At 36.7% G+C, this 24,685-nt stretch overlaps 1 protein-coding gene across 7 annotated transcripts in view; it reads right to left on the bottom strand.

Moving 5' to 3' along the window:
* The window catches only part of CBLB (Cbl proto-oncogene B), a 218,850-nt gene that overhangs the window by 25,784 nt on the left and 168,381 nt on the right, over nucleotides 1-24,685 (bottom strand). For 5 of the 7 annotated variants that reach the window (XR_015724219.1, XM_045785283.2, XM_045785279.2 and 2 more), the window contains exons 13-17: nucleotides 21,668-21,762; nucleotides 10,604-10,750; nucleotides 7,482-7,579; nucleotides 7,235-7,366; nucleotides 4,613-4,753 (exon numbers count right to left, since the gene is read on the bottom strand). Coding sequence is in view for 6 of the 7 variants with exons in the window: in XM_045785283.2 (XP_045641239.1) it covers nucleotides 4,613-4,753; nucleotides 7,235-7,366; nucleotides 7,482-7,579; nucleotides 10,604-10,750; nucleotides 21,668-21,762 (613 nt within the window). In the remaining variant the exon portion in view is untranslated. The remainder of the gene's footprint in view (nucleotides 1-4,612; nucleotides 4,754-7,234; nucleotides 7,367-7,481; nucleotides 7,580-10,603; nucleotides 10,751-21,667; nucleotides 21,763-24,685) is intronic. The other 2 variants (XM_045785281.2, XM_045785285.2) reach the window with 1 other exon arrangement.

The raw sequence follows: 24,685 nt of genomic DNA, 5'->3' as shown, positions 1-24,685 counted from the left end.
GAAAGACTGGGAGGAAAGGTTTGCACACTATAAAAGAAGTGTGAAAATATGCATTGATTGAAATTATGCTGTGTAAGAAGGAAACCTACCAAATGGTTATCTCTAGGAGGTGGCATGATGAAATGTTTTTCTTAATTCCTTTTTTTTTTTCATTATCTGAAACACTTCCAAACATTTACTCAAGGGTAGAAAAAGAGGCAAATAAAATTGGACAGTTAAAACAGTGGCATATTTCCTGCGGGGCTGTCCAAAAACCATCTGGAAGATTTATCCGTTATCCTCCAAATTTTAAAAGAATATCAACACAGGATCTAATTGTTAGAAGGGTCTGAAGAGCTATTTAGGTGAGATGAAATTCCTCCCTCTCTGTGGCCCACAGACTCTTTAACTCACATTCATAAAATCCCTACTAGGTAGTGATCTGGCCACTGATTAAACCCTCCAGTGTTAAAGAACTCACCACCCCTCCGACACAATAACTCTAAAAAAATGTTTAAGAATTCTTAATTTAGGACTTTCCGAAGACATTTTCATTGTTAATCATTCTTCTCACTGGTCTGCCCTTCGGAGGAAACACAGGAAATCTAGTCCTTCTTTCACAGATACTGTAACTGGAGACAACCCTAACATGTATATCCAGGGTCGCCTTGCTCATTAAACGTCGCAGTCCCTTTAATCCGCTGTGGTTTCTGCGGTCAGGTGTAAATTCCCTTTAGCACCCTGGCTGCCTTCCAACAGGAACACCCCAACTTAGTATTTCTCAAAATTGAGCATGCCTCACAGTTCCCCTGGAGGCTTGTGGAAAGATTGCTGGGCCCTACTCCCGGAGTTTCTGATTTGGTAAGTCCTCCGTGGAGCCTAAGAATTGTAATTTTAAGTAAGTCCCCCGGTGACACTGATGGTGCTGGTTCGCAGACTACAGTCTGAGAGCCCACCACTGCTCTAGCCTGTCAAGTCCTTCAACGTCTCACCACAGTGGTCTCCGTGCCAGCTGAGCACTGGACCTCACCTCACTCGTCCTCCCGTCTGCACTCGGTGCAACCCTCCAATGGCAGGAGCTCCTTGGTAGCCACATGGTGACAGTGTTTCAGAAAGGTCCTAGTTAACAGACCGCCTAAATCCTCTTCAATAACTCTTGCTAATGACCTAAATATTCTATTTTACTTATGACATTGCATTTCTGGATGCAACTGGAAAACTTTCATTTAACTGTAATAAAGTCTTTTTTTTTTTTTTTTTTTGGCTTTTCGAGTTGAATTGTGACTTTAAGATTGGATAAGGACGTCAAAAGAGATTCCAGGTTAGGAAAATAGTGGAAGAACTATTTCAACGAGGGCTGCCAGATAGGCTGTGTATTTTGTGCACTGCACAAAGACATGCAGTTATGGGAATGAGCAGCTTAAATACAGCCTTGGCTTCGCTCCTGGAGCACTGGCCCTGGCACGAGGGGGGAGGAGGGGGTGCTGTTTCCAACCCATCAGCACAAAAGAAGTGCCTTTTTGTATTCAGAACAAAAGCACACATATGCTAGCAAAGTATAAAGCTCCTTTTGAAGATTCTTTGGGTTTTGTTAAGCTAAGACTAGCCTGTCCAGAATAGATGCCCACGCACGCAGTGAGCACGACTATTTGCCCAAAGGAATCTTGCATGAAGGCTGAAAACAGAAAACAGATAAAAGGAGCATCAGAGCCGTGCCCCCGCTTTGCTTCCCCCCACATCCCTCAGGAGTCCTAAGGCTCCTCTGCAGAAATACAGGACCTTGCAGTTTGAACACTGTTGCTACACAGAAGTCAGTGGGCTTATAAGGCTGGAAAGGTGAACCTGACTCCAGTGTGCAGGGCACTGAATGCTGCGAATAAGGAGGGAGGTTTGATCAGGTATTTAAGACAACACCAAGAGGAAATGCAATTTTTTTTTAAGACATCTATTGTCTTCAATTAGGGATAATGATTTCATTAAGGAAACCAAATCTCAATCATGCCCAGTAAAGGTTTACTGTTATCCTAGACTACAGTCTTCTAGACCGAACAACAGCGAAAGCAATAGCAGCACAAAGCGCACGCGGTCTGCTTTAATACAGCGATCCCCTCCAGTTCCCTCCCACGGTTCTACAACTAGCGAGCCCAACTTTCATTTATCATTTACGCAGTATTCTTTAATGAAGTTCACTGAAGTAAGAGTGAAGGAAGGTCACAAATCTTATACTTTAGCTACATAATGTATTAAATCGTTTGCAAAATGACACTTAAGTGCTCATTTATGAGTCAAAAGAAACCTTCATGTTCTATTATTACATAAGAAGAATTAAAATAGTTCTTTTGAAAAGGAGGAAATCTACCATGTGGCTTGAGATTAAGAGAGTACAAACTTTCAGGTATAAAATAAATCACGGAGACTCAAAGTGCAGCGTAGGGAATAGAGTCAGTGACACTGTAACAACACTGTACGATGACCGAGGTGACTACACTTACTGTGGCCAACACTGAGTAGCATATAGAATTACTGAATCTATATGTTGTACACCTGAAACTATATAACACTGTATGGTAATTATGCTTTAATAAAAAATAAATAGAATTTATTAAAAGCAGTTGTCTCAATGGATCTCACATAGGACCTGGAACAGACTAGAAATTTGTCATGTTAATGATATGAAAGGCTGGAAGAGGAAAAGAAGTTACTATTTTTTTTCTGAGAAATATTTAATATCAAGGGATGTCGGCAGCCATGCAACATCAGAACAAGCAAACCCATATACGAAATAAAAACAGTTCATACAACTTTTGTTTTTTCTAATTAAAAGGGCATTTTCATTTTGTAATTTTTTTAGTCATATTGACAGCATTTTTATGTTTTTTTACATAAAGCACAATGAAAAATAAAATTATGATAACTAAAACATTTTACAGTTAACTCTTTTACTTAAACACAGGTAAAGGTGTGTATTTGTGTAAAACATTCTCTTCCAACTCCTGGAAAGCTTGACTTAATTTTAAAAGAAGGTACTACATTGGCTTTTATTTAATGGGGCTTAAATTACATAAATAAAAGGTGATAGGTAACTTGTAGGAATCTGACCACAGACTATCCAGAAGTTAGCCTTGGGAAAGGTTAAGGTTTAGAGTGACTTTTTTTTTTTTAATGTTAAAATCCATGTATAAAACAAAGATTTGAATAAGTGAAAAAGATAATCAGTGTTATACGACTGAATAGGAGCGTAATAGTTTTTTTTTTTTTAAAGATTTTATTTATTTGCGAGAGCAAGCATGAGATGGGGGAGGGTCAGATGGAGAAGCAGACTCTCTGCTGAGCAAGGAGCCTGAGGTGGGACGCGATCTCAGGACTTTGGGATCATGACCTGAGCAGAAGGCAGATGCTTAACCGACTGAACTACCCAGGCACTCCTAGGAGCCTAATAGTTATCCATGCTTTCTCCTTGGATTAGAAGGGGTATGACCCTCGATCTTTGATTGGTAGTATCCAGTGAATTCACAGACACCAGGAGGGGAGGAAGGCACTTCACAGTGTGTGTGACACAAAGGACAAATAATATTTACCGATGAAAAACTAAATTCAAAATTATTTCTTAAAAAAATGAAAAACTAAGAAGCTGAAGATACCTATTCCATGTTATAGGTGTATAATTTGTATGTCTCATCCATAAATCACCTCAAATCTTCTAAGTTATTGAACTGAGTGGAAAAAAATATCTAGGAAAATGAATACTAAAGGTGAATGATAATGGCTAAGTTTCCCAAGTTTACACAGAGACGGCCCAAGGTCAAACTGAGCACTTATTAAAAACTTTCAGGTTTATCTAATATAAAAACATAAGGTAATTCTTTAAAAAGAAAATTTTTACCCTATGTTTATCCAAACCAAATTGAGACAAAGGTTTCCGAACATGGATCACAGTCACACCAACATGACAGATTGGAACAGTTAATATCAGCAGATTCAACGTAACTGATCATTTTTTCCTGACAGTTCTGACTAATGGAGTGGATGGTTTATTATAAGTCTTTTTGTTTTTATTTCTACTCCTTACTTGAAAGGCTAAAAAAGAAAAGCTATTAATTTTTCCTTGAAAAAGAATAATTTGAGTAGATATATTGAGATATTAACAATGGTAACAATAAAATGCAGGTATTTCAGAAAAATTTTATCTACTGATGTTGTATTAATGCAATTTACCAAAATATTATCTTTTTGAATACAATTGCGACCCGAAGCCATAGCTAGTAAAATTAAAACTTATTAGGAAAAAAATACTACACTCAGAATCGGGGGAGTGTGAATTCTGTCCTCATCACTCATCGCCCAACCATGGAGCCCTTTTGGGTCTCAGGGATGCCTTCTGTGGCATAAGGATGTTATCTGGATCAGACGAGCTCTGCGGCATCTATGATTCCTGTTGCTTCTGACAGTTTTGTAATCCTTTGCATTAAATCAACCAACTGACAAGCAAACCTACCCAACTGCTGGTTTTCTCTACCCAGATTTTTCCACTAGGGAGTTAGAAACCAGGAAATTACTGATGTTTATTTGACAGTACGATCTTAGAAATATTCTTGCTTTAAGTGAAACGTTTTCTTTGGCTTTTCCCTGTTACCTGAAGGAAGAAGGAAAAGGTCCTGTCCTGAGGATGGTCGGCTGCTGGAGCCGGGAGGTTTTGAGTGTTCGATGAGGCTGTGCCTTGCAGGAGGTGGGGGAGGTGGGAGGGATGGGGGAAGGGCGTCAAAAGCATCTTCACCTGCATTTAAAGAAAGGTCAACATCAAGAGCAGAACTTCATTAATGAAAACAGAGCATCAGGCCAAAGTAATGATTGATTTTTCTCTTGCAGCTCATGAAGACCTTCACCTGCAGGGTTTATCTCACAGTTTACCAACTTTGAGAACGAAAGCTGCTTATTTTCTGGGAGTGTCTGAAGAGAAACACAGGCACACAGACACACATGTACATGTGCAAACTTTTCAAACTCCCAGGGCTTTCTGGTAAAAAGCAGCACTGCAGGTTATGAAAGGGCTTATTAGCGACTTGTAACCTTTATAATATTAAGACACGCAGTTTGAACCAAAAATTATTATAGGTCATACCATCAAAACAGAACTTTTTATGTAACAATAAGAGTTCACAGCCTCTTATTAGAAAATCACACTGGGCACAAAAAATTTAATGTCACAGAATAGATTATCTTTTAAAGTTCATTCTTCTGGATTTTAATTCATTTAAACTAATGTTCCATATATTTCATTGTCAAAATACAGAAAATGTACCTATGGTAGAGGAATATATTTTTCTGTTCATCAGTTATCTCTAAAGAGGAACAGTTAAATATAGAACTCTCTCCTGTGGTCCCCAAACTACTTATATTTGCATATTTCCCAGCTTTAGTAACTACAGAATATTGCAGCATGCTTTTATGTCTACTTATTTTTCCCTTGCTACATCTTACTATTCTACTCATATTTTCCCTTATTTCAATTTTTTAAAACAATAAAATTGCAATGTACATATTTTTGTAAGTAATCTCAAATACTCTGTGAATAAAACAGGGTATAAGCAAACACCTACATATTCCCGTAATAAAAATTCATGTATTTAAGTTTATTGACTTAAGCCAAAGGTGTATTTTAAAGAAAAATAGTTTTATCATTCATCCAACTTGCCTTACAAAACGTATTCAAAGTATTTTCTCTAATGATAATAAGTCTTTTTCTAACTTAAAATATCTGGAGGTGGGGGGGGGGAGGAAAGAGAGCTTTGCTACCCTTCCAACCTTCAGCTTTCTGCTACGTTCATTATCTTATTCATCCAAACCCTTTTTTTGGCCCCTCAGTGTCAGGTACCATGCTAGGCATGTGGGTAATGTGAAGATCAAAATCACAAGGGCCTGATGCAAGGAGCTTAGATTCCACAAGAAGATCTAAGAAAAACTCACAAAGAGGTATGATTCACAGGTGAGAGTCCCTCAGGTCTCACAGAGAGAGCTCCGCATTGTAAGGGGGACAGGAAAAGTAGAAAGCAGTATTCAGCGAGGTGTTACCAAGAACAGAAAGGCCTGGGATATCAGAGGCTCAAAACCATTTATTCATTAAACGCAAGGACGGTGTCTTCTGGACAGAGGGGACAGTATAAAGCACGAGATGTACGTGAAGAGCTAGAGGAAGGCTGAGTTACGAAGACCAGCCGGAGCAGTGGTCTGCGTCGTCTGATACAGTGGTCACCAACCAGACAGAGCTGTTGAGCTGCAGTTAAAATTCAGTTCCACCCACAGTCGCGCAGGTGAATATACAGATTCTTTACAACACTGCACAAAGTTCTACTGGACGGTGCTGACCTAGGTCACGAAGACCTGGGTAACAGGTCAAAAACCAGCACACAGGAAGAAGTGGGAGGGAGAAACAAAGCTGTAGGTAAGGAAGTCAGCAGGTGCCTGAAATTGATGTAGGTGAGAATGAAGCACTGAGTACGGAAAGAGCTGGAGCAAAAGACACTGCAATTATCTAACTAGAAACACGGGTTGATGGTGTCTGGGAAAAAATCAAAAGGGGCATTTTACAGTTCTGGGTGCCTAATAATCAATTTAGAGAAACTTATAGATGGACCTTCATCATACGTCACTATGTAATGATGACTTGTTATCGTGAAGCCTTAAGGTATGTGGAGATTCTAATTGTCTTCCTCTAAAAATAGGGTGAGAAGCTTCCTACCTAGAATCAATAAACACAGAATAAACACATTCTTTGGATGTGTAATTGCAGTGGTTATAAGACAGAATCTATTTCTCAGTTCTCTACAGTAAAATATATGATTTTCCATAATTAGCTAAGTAAGTGGAATTGGGCCATGTTCTGCTCCAAGAAAAAGTAAGTACACATTCATTAAGAATTGTACTTAAAGAACATCTCAGATAGCACTTCAAATCTACTGGAACACAAGGGCTCCGGGGAAGGAAGGATGCTCACAGGTTTTGTAGACTGCATTTGTACGTGAAGAGATGACTTGATAAATTGAAGACTGGTGGCCAGCTCTGTAAACCGCTGCTTCAGTCGTGTAAGTGAAATAGTGGTTACATGAACTTGAGAGCCCCCACTACCTAGAGAATCCATTCTAATTCAGACAAATTCATAACCTTGTAAGTCTGTGTTACACTGAAATCTGAGAATTCAGATATTAACTGAAAGAAGAGGCAGGGTGGCTTGTTTGAAAATAGTTTTAAAGGTTTCAACCTAATGGAGGGATGAGAAGATCATAATCAGAGGGCGTCCTGTTGAGTGAAGAACCATGCTTTGGATTGTCCCGAGTTGGAGGCCTGGCAGGTGGTAATGGCACTGGATCAGAGGCTGAATCAAAAACATCTCCTAGAGGATAACACAAAATCTTAATGTATTTTCAGTACAACAATGGCATGGAATTTTGCCTTTAAATTCTGACCATTAAGATGTAGAACACAAAGAGAAGATGTTTTATACATACCCTTTAAATATATGCCTAATTCAGGGATGTTTGATTTCTTCATCTCTGAAGATGTACCATGTGTTCCATTCAATATACAATGACCATTATCACAAGACCTACAGCAGAGATCAAAGGACAAGAGTCATAAGGAAAACTACTTTCCATTTAACAGTAATTTGGAGGGGTGATAGGAATTAGCAACCCTGCTCATATGCTAAAGCTTGAAAATAAATATAATTTCCTTTTCTGGAAAAAGTATAAGAAATATTATCTAGATATTCTTATTCAACTCTTTTTACAAAGAAGTAAATATCTCATGGAAGACAATCTTTTTTAAAAGTGAAATCAAGAATTACAAAGGCCACAAAAACTGTTGATAAGCTAAATACATCTGTGAAAATTAACATGTATTTGGACGAGTTCAATAATACCTTGTCCAGTTTTTGAAGAAAAACATGTAGTAAGGCAAAAATAAATATGTAACAGTCCCAATGACTTTGGTATTTGTTGATGGTATTTAACATATTTTTATTTCTGTAATTTAAGCTTTCCTTATAATAAACTAGAGCCCATCAAAGAAGAATTATTGAATGTTCCATAATTTCATTAAAATTGTGATAGGCATAGTCGAAGACCTAAGGTCTGTGTTAGAATTTCACTACTGCTGTGACCAAAATTCCGGCACTTCTGACGGCTGTAGAAAAATGACTTTGGCAAAGGCCTTGGGTACACAGCAAATATTTTAATCTGGGTGTCCGTAAAGGATAATACTTACTAAAAAAGCATTTTTGTTGTTTGTATTAACACATTGGAATCCTACCATGAGCATAACGGACAAAACTGGGACATGGGAAGGTAGTAGGAAGAGAAAGTACAGAGCTTGTTTTGTCTTTAGAATGTAGCTACTGTGTAACAATGAGCACTCTGCTAAGTTATTCTGTTCACAAAAAGCTATAGGAAGCAGAGTTTATATTTTCCTTTTCTCTGATTTACCTCTGAATTTTTGGGGCAAAGTAAAAGTACATACATAATGGAGGAGATAGTGGATATTTACATAGTTACTACAAGAGTGCTTCGTCTGAAATTCATTTCCATTCTCTCTGGTGGCCACATCTGTTTCAGGGGCCAGAGATGGTTCATTTTAAAATAGTTATCATGTATTGAATTTTCATAATGATGGGTTTTTACTGAAACTGAATTGAATTATTCATCTACTGTTTAACTTTTTCCACATATAGACAATTTATTTCTTCTGATGTTCCAAAGGGGGGAAAACGTATTGGGAAAGGAAGTGTTTAAGCTTAAAGAGTGCTCTGTGGAGGACATAAGAAGTTACTTCATCCATTGGCTTTCGAGAACAAATTAGATAAAAAATTCACTCCAATTAAATTTAGGGATTATCAACATTTATTACTTCTCTATAACAATAGAAAGATGGTAATGGTGGTCATAATTCAAATTTATTTTCAGGATTTGGGAGGCCTGCCACCAAAAATCTTATCTAATATGATCTGACAATTAACATTTAAAGCATTTAAATTATACCTCTCACTTCTTCAGCAATGAAAAAAAATGAAATCCCAAGGAAACCAAAAAAGTTCATCTTATTTCAGTCTTTAAAAATTACTGTACATTTGTCAGAGCCAAAAGAACTAAAAATTGTGACAATTTGTATTTGATGTGAAGGAATAACTTTCCTTTAATAAGAGTAGTAGACATTTGGTTCTTCTGATATAACAAATTGCCTCTCAGTTATTTATCTTCTCAATGATAGCATTTTATCAACAAATGTCTTAAACATCAGTGATTAGCAAGAAATGCTTTGGTTCTTGTTTTGAAATATGAAGCCCTAGACTGCAGAATGTTAGTAATCCTGGTTAAGAATTCTGCAGTCTTGATATTTCTAACCCAGATCACTCAGGTAGACAGCTCTCTGGTGAAAATGAAGACTTGGTCTTTTTCCCCAAGTATTGCATTTTTACCTCCGTGTGATACTCAAAAGCACAAAAACATTTTTTAGATTTTTCATCTGAAAAGAAGGAAATACTGCACTCATAAAATGCTTTCCACTGATTGACTTGACCTTGAAAAGGAAATGGCACACGAAGGAAAGCTGACACAGACGACTCAAGTGTTCGGCAGTTCTATCCTCAATCAAGAGCTGCTGGGAGGAGGACGGCCGGGCCACCAGCCGCAGTCGAGCCCTATGCCGTGTGCTGAGCATCGCTCTCGGGATTCTGTCTCACAAAGCAAGTTTTAAAACTGAGATTTGACTTATTGTGTACCTCATGTAAGTCAGACGAGAAAAAAGACAAATATTTAAGATTACAGGCTACTAAGTCAATTATGTAAGCGCAGAATCATTTTCTACTTAAAAACATACAAATATTTCAATACACACCACCTCTTTTTAATAACTGTTCTATACCTCAGTGGAGCTGTCACTTCAAAGACCAAGGATGTCTCCATTATAAGAAGAACAAACAACTGACAAGAAGAAAAAGAAAGATACTATCCCTTACAATCTTATTTGATCTAAGGAAAAGTAAAATAGTTCCTGATTAAAAAAAAATACCTAAGGGAAATACTTTTTTTTGTTGTTTCTTTTTTTTTTTATGTTTCTTCAGGATATGATGAATAGAAGTAGGTAGCATAACAAGAAGGGAAATGAATATATATTATACTAGTCTTTACATCATGAAAAGAAATTCTAAGGAAGGTTAGGTAATACTTTAGTTTCTGAGCACTGATCTTTCTTCATGAGCTATGTGCTCAGAACTGATAAAATGCACTGAAAATAGCGTATTGAAAATTCATGAATTAATCACCATAATACGTAATGTACAGCAAAGTCTTAATAGACTATAATTTGTTTTGCTGGGGGGAGAGGGCAACAAAATGTCCCATTAGATTTGCTAGTCAATTAATTTAGTTAAATGACTTCCTGATTAATGAGAAATCTGCACCTTTTAATTTTCTCTGAAAATAATGCAGAAAATAGTATATAGGAAGAGGAGGCTTTGACTAAGAAATCAAGGATTTTTAATTAAATAAATGTGATTCAGTTGCTAAAAAACAAAAACCACACATGATAATGCTTATGCAGATGGGAGGTGATAAAAAGCTGCCCACATGCTTACCTAAGAGGAGGTTTTACGTTATGGCAATGAGATGGTTGTGAATTCAGGGAAACAGGATGGGATGAAGGAATCTTGTATTCATCATCGTCTTCCTCTGCTGGGTCTCTGGTTTTCTCTGAAAGGGAATTTGCTAACGGGCCAGTACACCTACCAGAGAGGGAAGAAAATCCAGTCTAGTTTAAGCATAACAATTCAGAACAGGCAAGTCGGATGTGATATACTCCAATCAAAGGAGCTACTTTGTCACTTGTGTTCATTTTTCAATTACAGGGTAACATCAGAAGGGCTGTTCTTATACTAAGTACAAATGAAAAGGATTTTCAATCTTTTGTTAAGACTCTAGTGATGCAATAAAAGAATTTTCATACTTATAATTTTAAATGACATGGTAAGAAAAACTAGTATCCTGTCAAGTTAAATAAAAAGGTCTTGAAGTTAAAAGAGGATGTATAAAATTATCCAAACCAAAGCTATTAAAATATTAACATTTTGTTCCAACTTAAATGGGTAAATTAAGATAATAAATATATATGCATGGTAGTTTTATATTATTAATGAAGTCTTTATAGAAAGGTCAAACTTTCTGTCTCTTGTGAATATTACCTTTAGCTGAAAAAAAATTCAGTTCAATTAAATGAATTCTTTCTCCTGTGAAGTTCAAGTACAATTCAAATTGTTCATTTTTTCCGCCCAACAACTACTAAGAACTAAAAATGACTAGAACAAGTCGAAGTAGGTAATAAGAGAACTGATTAAGTCTTTGAGGTACAGTACACTATTTTTATGGGTTCGATTCCCTGGCTAAACAAAAAAGAATGAAAAGGAGTACAACAATCACCTAATATCAAAAGAAATTTTCAAGCATTTTACGCATCCGTGAGAGTAAATAAAACAAAGCCGAACAGGGGCGCCTGGGTGGCACAGCGGTTAAGCGTCTGCCTTCGGCTCAGGGCGTGATCCCAGCATTCTGGGATCGAGCCCCACATCAGGCTCCTCCACTAGGAGCCTGCTTCTTCCTCTCCCACTCCCCCTGCTTGTGTTCCCTCTCTCGCTGGCTGTCTCTATCTCTGTTGAATAAATAAATAAAATCTAAAAAAAAAAAAAAACCAAAAAAAAACAAAGCCGAACAAGGAACAAAACCTACTGTTTTTCACAGTTGTTGCTAATGGAGTTTAATCTAATCCTTCCTTATGCAAGTGAAAAATATCAAAGTAGAAACACAGGAACCTACCCTAACTTTCTGACAGCGAACCAATTTGCAAGACATTGTTGGTATATATAAACCCAAAGCTTTTGTTAATCATGGTGAAACCTCTGTTTCATTAGAAGTATTTTTTTTCTAAATCTCTGTGACTGCAATGTTGAAGCACCTTCTGTAGAGGGAGCAAGAGTCCTTTGGTATCTGTGCCATCGAGCCTGAAATAACGATTTCATTTAGATTTCTTCTCGCTAGTTAGAATGAGAAAAATTTTAAGGGCTTTTCTTTGTGTCCATTACAAGAAGACATTGTGAAAAATGTAAAAGTTTTCAACTATGTATTTGAATCCTTACAAAGTTCAAAGATTAAAGAAAAATCTCTCCCAAGACTTTTCAAAAGCATATTTTTACCTGTCTTTGAAGAGTTTTTCAATACTGATTTTTGAATTCTTGTTTGAGCAATCTCCAAATTCAAATGGCAGTTTATAGTGAGATGAAAGCACAGTGACAAAAAGTCCACTGTCACTGCCCAGAGCCCATGCTAACGACCTGATTAATAACCTAAGGGTTACAGCTCCTATGGTGCAACCTTAGAAGACGTGTGTATATTCCAAACGAAGGCCAGCAAGTACGTGGGCTGCAAAATGGTGATCTGATGGCTATTAGAGTAGGGATTTCAAACATGACCTTTCTACTGAGTCTTAGAAACATGGACAGCGATTTACCCAACTCAAGGACCAGAATGGGTTCTATTAGCAAATGAAACAATGTACATCCTTTCTATATCCTAGTATACTTTCATTCATAATGAATCTTTTTTTCCTATGCAATTCAAGCATATCTTGTATAAAGGAAAAATGTTATTAACCAAATGTTCAACAACATCAATGTCAGAAATCTCCCATCTGCCCGCTGTGGGTTAGTTTCAACGATTTAAGAGTTTCCAAAGAAGTGCTGCATATTGACACAAGAATGGACAGTTTTTGAAATCACATCTGTTACGGCTGATGCTATATTTTCTCTTCAATGATAAAGAATTTCATATGGGTAATCCCCCCCCTACTCTTTTGCTTTGCGGCAAATCAACAGATGGAATATTTCTGAAGAAAATGAAAAGCAAAGCCCACCTATGACTGTATGGAATAATAAAGGCTTACCGCTAAAATTTACTAGTCATAGATTTTTAGCTTAAATGGCTTTTAGTGGATTATATCTAGAAGTGAAAAATGTCTTCAAGTGGAATTTGTATCTAAATCCAAAAAAGTGCTTAAGTATCCCATTTATCACCATTTTAATGTTATTTTTCTTCTTTGTGTTTTTAATGCAAACATCTTGTATCAGTATAATATTCTACTTAGATAAACCAGTTTATAAAAATATCATTCCAGTGCATTTTTAAAATTTTTTTAAAGATTTATTTATTTTACAGAGAGAGAGAGAGAGAGAACGCATGGGGGGAGGGGCAGACGGAGAGGAGGAGAGAAACTTTAGCAGACTCCATGCTCAGCAAGGAGCACGATGCCCAGCTCGATCTCAAAATCCTGAGATCATGACCTGAGCCGAAACCAAAAGTCAGATGCTTAACTGGACATTTAACCAACAGCGCCACAGAAGCGCCCCTCATTCCAGTACATTTATTCAGCATTATGTAACTTTTTATATCAAATTAATCCTATCCAGTTCTGAAGGGAAAATAAAAGCAGTTTCTACCATAAAAAACAGGAATGTACAGTACGGACTTTGGGTAATTATGTGTCAATATAGGTTCAGCCGTTTTAACAGAGGTACCGCTAGGGTGGAAGATGTTGATGGTGGAAAGGTGAGGCATGTGTGGGGGCGGTTAGCATATGGGAAACCGCTGTACCTTCTCCTCAATTTTGCTGTGAGTCTAAAAAAAAAATAAAGTCTCTAATTACTCTAAACTTCTCTAAAAAATAAAGCTTTAATAAAAAGAGAAGGTACAAATAAGATAAAGAAGTTGTATATAAAATGCTGAAAGTGAAATCTGAAATCATGTTAATAATTAAACTATTTGTAATTTTTATTTTTTTCCCTTCACAAACTAATTCAAAAAGTAGGTTCAATTTTACTTGCCATTAAATAAGTGGTAAAAGAATTAGTTTCACAATTTTCATTAGCTATCATGTATGTTTACTTTTGGCCGTGGAGAAAATACCTAACTTACGGGACACGAGAAAATTTTCAGTCATTGATATGGTTTCTGAGGAATGTTTAGGATATCAGAGGAACAAAACAGAGCAAATTGTATTTGGCTGGTTCCAAGTTAAAGCTGCCAAGTAAACTATCTTACCATTTACATCCATTACTTCATTCCCTTTATATCATCATACACTCGCAGAACGTTCTGCACTGTGGCTGTCATTCTGGAGTTAATAGGCTGGTAATGCACAAGGACACAGTCTCTCAGAGATGCACAGCCATGGTCTCCCCAACCTGCACCTCTTGTTACATTCACTGTGTGTTAGTTAGCTGAGCCTTCAGTGCGAAATACAGCCATTTTCTCCAAGTGCACACTTGAAACTAACCAAATGTATATTTTCCAACGCCGTTCTTACTGATTTTTACATTTCAAAACAAACTCACAGATACACTACTCTATAGCATTTTATACGCTTGGAATGAGGCACATCATCAGAGGGGTGACCTGCATATCCCACTGGCTTTATTTAACTTACAACTCAAACACCACCCTTGCCACGTACTTTTCTTTCCTTCAATTGAGCAATTCTTGATAACTCACTTAGCCCATCAACTTTTCCAGAAAAAAAGGCGAAGCAGAAATATCCATTTTCATTGTCTATATATGAACCTCCTGTGACATTGCCCGACAAAACAATTTTCTTTCAACTTCAATTTGTTCGATTAAATGTATTTGGTATATGTTCCTTCACTGACCTTGTGTTTTCTATATATTCATCTACGTCTGTCACCTATTTCTGTCCTGAACTGCAAAATGCGTAATGGTGGCCCCTGAGTCAACAAAGCCCTGGGATGGTGTGTGTCCAGGGGAGCACTCCCAGCTTTTAGACAAAAAGGAGTGGTTATCAGAGAAATAGAAGACCAAGCTGTTAAGGGAAAAAGATATCATTTTTAGGATTCTTTCATAGTCTAGAAAAGCATTTTAAATATATTAGTTCGCTCATTTTCTACACGTAAGAATGTTTATTTAATCACATCTGAAGGCAAGGTTTTAAAAAATATCTTTTCTTAAAACGGACTCTTCAGAACCTGCTGTATACATTAGTCCATATTTCTTGTATTAATTGTCACACTCTTAACAGGGAAAATACTTAACTCACAGAAATCATAGCTCTGGGAAGTGGTGACACAAAACGGAGCTGTATTTGAAATGACTGCACATATGCCACAAATAAGTAATTTCCCCAGTATATCAGAGTGAGTTTTGTAATACATACTGATTTTGAGGGTTCTTCCGTGACATTGAGAAAAGCTGGTGTGGCATATTATTACGTTTAACATATGCTTTCCTATAAGCTTTAATTATAAGCATTTCACGGACTTGTATATAAATTGGAGAAACAAATTTTTAGTCACAATTTTAAGTTAACTTATTCAGAACCAATGTACATCTCTAAAATTTTTGGGGGGTCTGCTTTAGAAATCAAGAAGATAGATACTGAAGAAACACATACTTTTCTTGAGAAGCTAATTTTCCAATATATGTTGGACATCAAAGACTTCATGATGATATTTAAAGTGGTATTATTTGTAACCACCAAAAACTGGAAACAACCCAATGTCCCTCAGTGGAGGGACGGATAACCAAGCCACAGTATGTTTTATAATGAACACTCACTCTGGAGCAGTGAAAAGGAACAAACTACGGCTCGCTAACATGGATGAATCTCACATGAGTTACACTAAGTAGAAATAAGCCAGACCCAAAGTCTGTGCCACATGATCCTAGTTATACAACCTTCTGGAAAAGGCAAAACTATATGGACATAAATCAGATTGGTAATTTCCAGGGGTTTGGGTGAGGGGAGAAACTGACATAAGGCACAGGGGGATTTTTTGGAGTGATGGAACTGTCCTGTGATCTGATTGTGGTGGCGATTACATGGCTAGGATATGAACTCATCGAGCTGAATTTTGCTGTGCATATTGTATATAAATTATGCTTTAACCAGTGGAAGACCTTCATTTTAACATTAAAAATTCATTTTAACTCATTTTAGATATTGTAGATAAGCAACTTTCACAAATATGCTGAATATTCTTAATGGCCTTCAGATAACTTATTGAATTCTATTTGAGACGACAGAGAAATCTTAATAGAGACTAAGAAATGCTTGAATGTTGTGAATATGCCAAGATGCTCTCACTTAATATGAAAATAAAATCTCACTCTAACCCTACACATTTTCTATCAACGGATCGATATGTTCATGGAGAAATGGAGAATATATGATAGATTATGTCTCTGTGGGGAAAAAAAGACAGCATAGGGTATATATTTTACATTGTATATTTAAATAGCATCCAATGGCTCACATTTCTTCCCTTTGAGAGAGTGAGTGGGCGGGGGGGGGGGACTGCCATCTTCGGTCATGGCGCACCTTTCCATCTACCCAAGGTAAAACAAACAAAAATAGTGTAATATCTTGGCAAGTCTTAAAACAATTTTAAGGTACGACTAGAGGAAAGCTGGTTCTGAAACTAGTAAAAGAGCAACCATATTCATTTGCTAGGATTAAGGAAATAGAGTAGCTCTTAATACAGCTTTAATCTTTCATTAAAAAGTTTTCTACCATACTTTCTTATCATTGAGCATAGAAAGGATTCACGTAAAACCGAAGTACATACTGTCTACACTGCTCCTCAGGTGAACAATAACGGAACACATTTTCCTGCTCTTTTGACACTAGTCACACGTAATGAAGCCTGGTATGCACCATATCGAAAATGAGAAATTCCCATCCAGCTCACTCCCTTTAAGTGTTTTTAAATTACAGTGTGGTATTTGTATTAATGTCGCCCATGGCTTAGTACTTTTTTCTCTTCTTCCACGTCATCCACTTTCTAGTTAAAAACAAAGCAAAACAAAACAAACTTTCCCCTCTACCATGAACTCGCCATGTCATTTCATTCACATTGATCTAGCTTTATAGTTTTACACTTAGACGTATACATAGACCATTCTGGTGACTGTTTAAAGACATTCACAGGCACACACGCGTTCACACCACAGATGCCGATGTTTGGAAGCGTGGACCTACTCTGGTCACTCTCACTGGAGGGGGGCAGTTGTTGAGGCTACATTCACGAAGCTACATTCCTAGTTTATTTTCCCTAGCAATCTGGTATATAAATGGAGATTTTGATAATAAGCAATAATGTTCACTAAAATTTTACTCTACAGAAGTCTTCTAAATATATTTTCTCTAACATTTCAGGGGTAAATGGTATAGTCTACTTCAAGGTAATACTTTAATATCTAAGTTCCCATATTGTTTAAAATCTCAGAGTTACACTCAAATGTCTGAGAGTGTAACCAATCTACTAAATTTGAGCATTGAGCATACAGAAATAAGCTTATTAGCTTTCAGTAGTATCTGCTGAAATATTCACCTGAATATAATACACATTTTAAGCTTAGATGGTATGTCCAACTGTTCCCTCAAAACTTCTACTTAGGTAGGTGTGTGTGTGTGTGAGTGTGTATGTGTATGTAATAAGCAGCCCAAACTCAGCAGATCCCTAAGTCTCAATTTTACACCTCTGTCCTATTCCCACATCAATTCTTCTCCCTCACTTTTGGAAAATGGCACCAACGATTCAGTTTCTTTAGCCAAAAACCTATAGAGGGGTCATTGCTGACTATCATACCTCACAGATATCCAGTTTATTAACAGTACCATTGCATCAAAATATGCCCCAAAGTTGACCCAGTAGTAACTCCATCACCATGACTCCAGTCAAAGCCCTGACCATCTCTGACTGGTCTACCATATCAGACGACGACACTCTCCATTGGTCTCCCTGCTTTCACTTCTGCTGTCCTAAAGACAATTTTCCACATAGCAGCCAGGGAAATTCTTTACCAACGCAAATCAGTATCATGTCATAATGCCAATCAAAACTTTCCAAAACCAACCAAACCAAAATTCTTATCTTGGCTTTAAAGGCGGTATACTATTTAACCCCAGAATACCTTATTCAACTCTAGTCAAATTATTTCAAGACAAACATAACTTAGTAAAAATTTATACTATGAAGTAAAAATAATCCACATAGGATTTTTTTTCATTCCCTCCCTAGAAAATAGTAAGTACCCATGTTTTAAGCTTTTATTTAAAATTTCACATTTATAGCTAAATGTCAATGATGTTAATTAAATAGAAACCATTTAGAAAAACTAAGAAAAAAATAACTAAATCTATGCACACTAGTACAGTTTCAGCTTGCTTCAACAGAACATTTTTAAAAAATAAATTCTATATTCTTCTAGGTCTCAAGTTAAGTTATACAATAAAAGTCACATAATTGCAAACATATAGTTTTATAAGAAAGTAAGACTATCAGAGAGTAGCCTCTTATATCAAGTAAATGGAAATCACGGTAACATCAAATAATTTAACAATTACACTTTAGCAAATATTTATAACAACACAATGTACATTTAAAAAGGTAAAGGCTAGCTGCGACTTTACTGAATTCACCACTGGGATTTTCAACATTTGCGAGAACGTTTGTGAGAAGTCTATGTTAGGTAGTACTTTGGGACTTTGCTTTGGGCTGATTTTGGAACATGCAGAAGGAGTCGAACATGGAATTAGGTACTAGAACATCCGACATCCTTATCTCATCCTTATTTGCTGAGACCTCTGTTCTATGCCCTTCTAGTGCTAAGGGTCCATACTCACTGGACTCTGGTTATACATTCTAACGAGGCCCAAATAGACCAAACATAAAGAACAAAACCAAACAAAACCAGAGCAGTAATCCAACTCATTCTGGCTTCAGCAATGAGACGCAAACAGCCGACTACAAATGAACACTTAAATTGCCAGATATTTCATTTTTAATTAACATTACAGATGAGTACCCCTTAAAAAACATATTTCATAGAACCTAAAAAGTTGAAGCTCAAAAGAATTTTGGAAATCATTTAAGATAAACAGCCCTTCATTTATCAGATGGAGAAAGTGAGGGCTGAGAAGTTACCTTGTTCAAAGACAGACAAATACTTAATATGCTGGAGTTGGGTCTGGAATTAAGTCTGATTATTTTAACGTTCACTTCAGAATTCCATGCTGGTTTTATAATAATACAGTCCATAAATGATTAAGACAAGTGCTTATTAAAATATTAAATAACAAAGAAGGACATGAAATTGTCTCTACAATAGAATCTGAATCATGTAAAAAAATGTCTAAACGATGTCAAAATGTTAAAACTCTGGACATTGATATTTTGAGAATGTATATACTTGTATTTACATATTTGTTAATTTTCTTTCTTTTCTATGGTGTCCATATTTTATATAATGAACAACTATTATTTATAGTCAGAATAAAAAACTGAAGAGATAAATGTGACATTAAGTCGACACTTGTATTGTTAATTATGGTTAATTTGCAGCATGCAAAATCAAAAACTAATTTGCTGTTAAACATACACTGTTAAAATATGTCTCTGTTTCAGTAAAGCAACTGCACTGTTTCTGAGGGAAAAATCAAGAGAAAATGGGAACAACATATATTTACATGCACTTACAAACTGAAGTACCAGAAAAATATTAATAAAATACATTATGCTATGAATTTATTCTTGATTTATAGGAGAAACAGGTATCTAATATTAAATATATATGAAGAAAACTGCAACTTCTGCTTCTTATTCCACTTGCCTATAAGAATTTACTAAACAGAATATGCAAATTTAATCTCTAATTGGCAAGATTTTATTTACTTCATTTTCTGATGTTCTCTGAATTCTCAGAGTTAATTGAACATAGATGTTTTATTACATATACACATATCCAGAGTTCATTTGAGGCTAGGAGATCACATGTTCTTACTGATTTAGAGCCTACTATACAGAGTATGTGTATTTGTTTCCAATTTTTATGTCAGCTACATTTTCTGGCAGTTCCCAGAAAAGTTACCACTAGAGAATTCTCCAATTAGCTTAGTTTCCCACTGTTCCCTGAATGATGTCACATTTCACACTCTTGCTTTTTCTTGTCCGCTCTCTTTTTGAACTGTGTCTATTCTCCATGACTCAGGAAATTTCCATCTTCTCTATGAAAGACACTTGGACTGTTAAGTCTGTAACAGTCTTTCCTCCAAGCACAAGTAAAAACTAACAAGTTAGAATTATACAATTTAGTGCATAATGTTCTCTAGGGATTTCATGCATGTTCATTTTATTTTCTAAAGTAGAGTGCAAATTTCTTGGGGGCTAGGATTTAGCTTATCCTTCTTTTGTATTCTTATGTATAGGGGAGCTCAGTGACCAGCAGAGGAAGGAGTGAAGATGCTCTAAGACTTTCAATTAGAAGTGAGATCATACCCAATAATCAATCAAGCAACCAGGTACTCTTGGTGTATTCACTACACAGCAAAAACAGTAAGGTGTTAGGGAAGAATCAGAAAATTTAAGAAAAAGGTTTTGCCCTCAAAACCTTATCATCTTTTTTAATGTAGAGAAGCACTTTAAAATTAGAAGACAGTGAAACAGAGTTCATAGTTAAATGTAGGAAGAAACTACTTCCTACAAATGTAGGAAGAAAAATGAGAATTAGTCTCACCACATACTGTCATTACGAATGAAGATGTCACACAAGTTTTCATGAAGAAATAGAGCCTGAGACATGGACCATTAGAATAAAGATTCTGAAAGGGTGGTACATAGGAGGAGACAGCTTGAAAAACTCATAAAACCAGGGGACAAAATCAAGACAAGATTGGAGGGCAAGCATTAGGAATTACTGAACAATATTTTAGTTGGGGAAAATGCTGTGGGTCCTACTGCTAGCAGAAGAGCACAGAATTAATTTAAAAGAAAAGAAAAACACAGTGCTGGGTTTTAAGGAGGAAAGTGATCTGGGGAAAGCAGAATTTAAATTCATTCAGCTATATCAACAAAATATATTGGAGAAAAGGCAGGTAGCCTGATTTAATATAAAGAGTGGAAAATGGGAATCAGGAGACTTGGTTTTATCCTGGTTTGACTTGGGTAGATCACTTAACTAACTGTCCAGTGTGTCTCTTGTGTCCCCATTTTTCAAATGAGATAACCTGGGTGAACTTATTTTTCAGTTAACTCATTTTAAAATCCACTGATAAGAATTCTAAGATCATGATGTATCATCATGTGTATGATTCTTTCAGCTGTCCAGCTACGAGGGGATGGGAAAGAATAGCTGATTATAAAAAAACTTCCAAAGAACAATCAATAGGACTTAGTGGCTGAATGGGTTTGGGAATTAGGAAAACTGAAAGAATAAGAGATTATTTTCTGATATCATACTGGACAGTTGGGATAAATGTGGCGCCCCTCAGGGAGAAAGGGAAATTGGAGGGGAAAGCTCACTGTGCTACTCTGTCCTCTTCTCGGATACAAAGAGGCCTTAAGTTTTCTCTCCCTGTTGCTGTGTGTGTAATCTCAGAGTTTAGGTAAGTGTCATAAATGCTGTGGTTCCCAGCAAAGAATCAGGAAGGATCTTGATTTCTGGTACATTAGTTTATAAATCTGGCTGGATTGTTTTTATTGATGTGTTTCTGTTCACCCTGTACTTTGTGTATTGAATACCTCACATCCACTGTTTACCACAGCTTTACCCACGGATAAATGTTCTCCACATTCAATAGCACTCACTTGATGCTGGGGAGGAGGGTGGCAGCGGGAGGAGGAGGAGAAAGCCGGGGAGGAACATCGTATTCTTCACTTCCCAGGTGACCATTGGAAAAGACCTGAAAGGAAATCAAAGGGCTAGTTTAGAATTTCACTTCTGGAGGACCCTAAAACGGTAGCAGCTCTTAGAAAAACTACAATTTGGAAAAGCATATGCAATGTCAGTTTATTTAAACAAGTGAAGTATCATATAATTTACTGAGGAGTCGGTAGCACCATAGCGATTACTCACCACCACCCAAAGGAGTACCAAGTTATATGTAACAAATATAGTACAACATGACTCTTGAACATATCGAGAAGGAATATGTACTATAATTTCTATAAATCAGATGCAGGTAGCTAGATACACAGACAGCAAAATCTCCCAGATACCAATCAGTTTTTATGGAAAAGTGACCATTCTCTATAGGATTCCATGAAGAGAAAGAGGACCGGTGCGCTTCTTATTTCAGTTCTCCCAAATACAGGTGTTCTAAATGATCTCTCTCTGGGGTTAACAGGACATCTTTAATCCTCTTGATAGAACAGTACATGAGTACGATCAGAATTCTGCTTTTCATCTGTGAAGGCTGAAGCTTCAACACTATTGGCAACGAGAGACCTGTTCTGGCTTTCAAAGTGTGTGCAATTTTAAATGAAATTTTCCATGTGAACAGCACAAACTAAAATTGTTTCCTTGCTCATAAGAGACCATAGAGAACCAGTGTTTAATTACTCAGAATAAGAAATCCAGATTTCCAGGTTTCTCTGTTACACTACAGGGACTGAACAATTCCTTGTGAGTAATGCAACAACTTGAAATTAAAGCAATTAAAAAAAGAGAGAGAGAATAACATTGTACATTCACACACATGCAAAAAAGATTAGATGTATTTTAAAATCTTTATGTAATCACTGGAGTTTTAACATGGGACTCTTACCTAAACTCATATTAATTCATATTTAAAAGGTAGGCTGATGTGGGGGCAAAAGGCTGTAAAGAACCTGAAAAGCCCGATAGCCCCATCAATAACCTACCAATTTCTTTTCCTCCCCTCTTATTTCTAAAATGGTGTCGAAGCTTTTAGAATGGAAAATAAAAGTCCATGCCCTTCTCTTGCAACTTAAAATAAGAAACATGGTTCAAAGAACACATTTGAAATGTATCAATGATTGCGTTTCAGACTTACACAACCTAAATCTTACAGCACTGAAGTGTCACTCTAAAAACGAGGACCCGTGCTAGAGTTCGTTTCTCCTCTGCATGTCTCCCTCATTAGAGGCTACAATAAGGTTACATGATTACAAAACAGATCCCAAACACCGTTTCATTCTGAAATCCACGTTCCCACCTGCATCCATTCCAGTAGACTTAGAATCATTTTAGCTGCCACCACCTGAGTGAGGGCAATAGATTACAGTAAGTTGGGCTAAAAATAAATATTTTATATTCTTTGGAAATCTGAAAAGACTGTTTATAAATAGGAGAAAAAAATTGTTCCTCAAATGTATAGACTGATAGCATCGACTGCAACAGTTTACACTGAAACCCCATGGATTCAGGCTTTCCGTTTTTTTTGTTTTGTTTTGTTTTGTTTTGTTTTTAAGAAAGGCATGGGGTGGGGAGGGAGGGGCAGAGGAACAGGGAGAATCTCAAGATCTCCACTGAGTGTGGAGCCTGACACGGAGTTCAATCTCATGACCCTGGGATCATGACCTGAGCCAAAATCAAGAGTCAGACACTTAACCAATGGAGCCACCCAAGCGCCCCAGATTTAGGTTTTCTTTAATTCCTTAACTAAGGAGACATCTTTTTCTTCTGCCTTCCCAGCTGACTGTCCCAAATCTACCACAACTCCCTTGAAAATGCTACCAATTTAAATATTATGATCCTATTACTCTTCTGCCAACAAACAAACAAACAACAACAAAAACCTTTAAAACCTTTTTCCTGTCTAACAAATTAATTCTAACTTAGTATAGAATTCAGGACACTCTATTTTGGTTACAATCTACACTGCTGCCTACTCTCTCTCTCTAGCCTATCCATCCAATCTATCCAATGGACTTCCTTCCCTCTGCCCATTCTCCCTGCCTTCATGCTATTCCTCCCTGTCATGTCTACAAAAACACCTATCAGTCTTTTCAGGTCTACAAGCCAGTCACCTTCCTGTGTGCAGCTTTCTTTATTCCTTCTTTTACACTGCATCGCAATTAGATTTGTTTTGCTTCTTGAGGAGCCCATATTATTTTTTCTGAATGCTTCTCCTATGCCTTATCTTCTAGTTAACTAATCATACACCTGTCTCATTCTCATAGAATTTGCTTTATTCCTTTTGTATTTCCCCTGGTGTCTTGAACATCCTAAATACTCATATAGCTGAAAGAGGCTGAAGAAATAAAAAGACATAAGGGAAAGTTAAGGCTTATGGAAGAAGTTTAATCCGAGTTATTATGTAACATTATCAATTCTAGGTTATCCTAGGTTAATATGTTTCACGTGCCTCAAGATAGCATTTAATGCTAATCTTGAAGTTTGAAATGACATCTTACGATTCAGAAATTGTCTAAAAATTAAGCTTAAAGTATTTGGGACCCTTAAGACACAGGGTCTTTTGTGATCATCTCAGCACAATTAAGGCAAAACTTTTTATTTGTACAAAACTCCAAAGGCAGCCGCTTTCCTCTGTCCCACGTATGTGAAGCCACACAAATACTACTCAAAAAATATCACTACGATTTGTCCTTCTACATCAGATTGGAAATGAAACCAGAGTACACCGAGAACTTCTTTCTTGATAGCCCTTCAGATTTATAGATAAGTTCAAGGCATTCATATAAATATGGGCCTCTCCACCAAAAAGCAAAAGCCACAATCTCAAAAAGGGTAATCTTTCGATTCAGCTGCATCTTCAAAAGATTGTTGAACACAGGGTCATTTTAGAATAATGTCACTTGAAGTAACATCACAAGTCAGAGATAGTTTTACCATATTAGAAA

The sequence above is a fragment of the Ursus americanus genome, chromosome 4 (genome assembly GCF_024610735.1).
Source record: "Ursus americanus isolate L20-20 chromosome 4, mUrsAme1.1.p, whole genome shotgun sequence".
Taxonomy (NCBI): domain Eukaryota; kingdom Metazoa; phylum Chordata; class Mammalia; order Carnivora; family Ursidae; genus Ursus; species Ursus americanus.
Note: the sequence above shows the minus strand (reverse complement) of the source record. Positions and strands in the feature narration are given on the sequence as shown.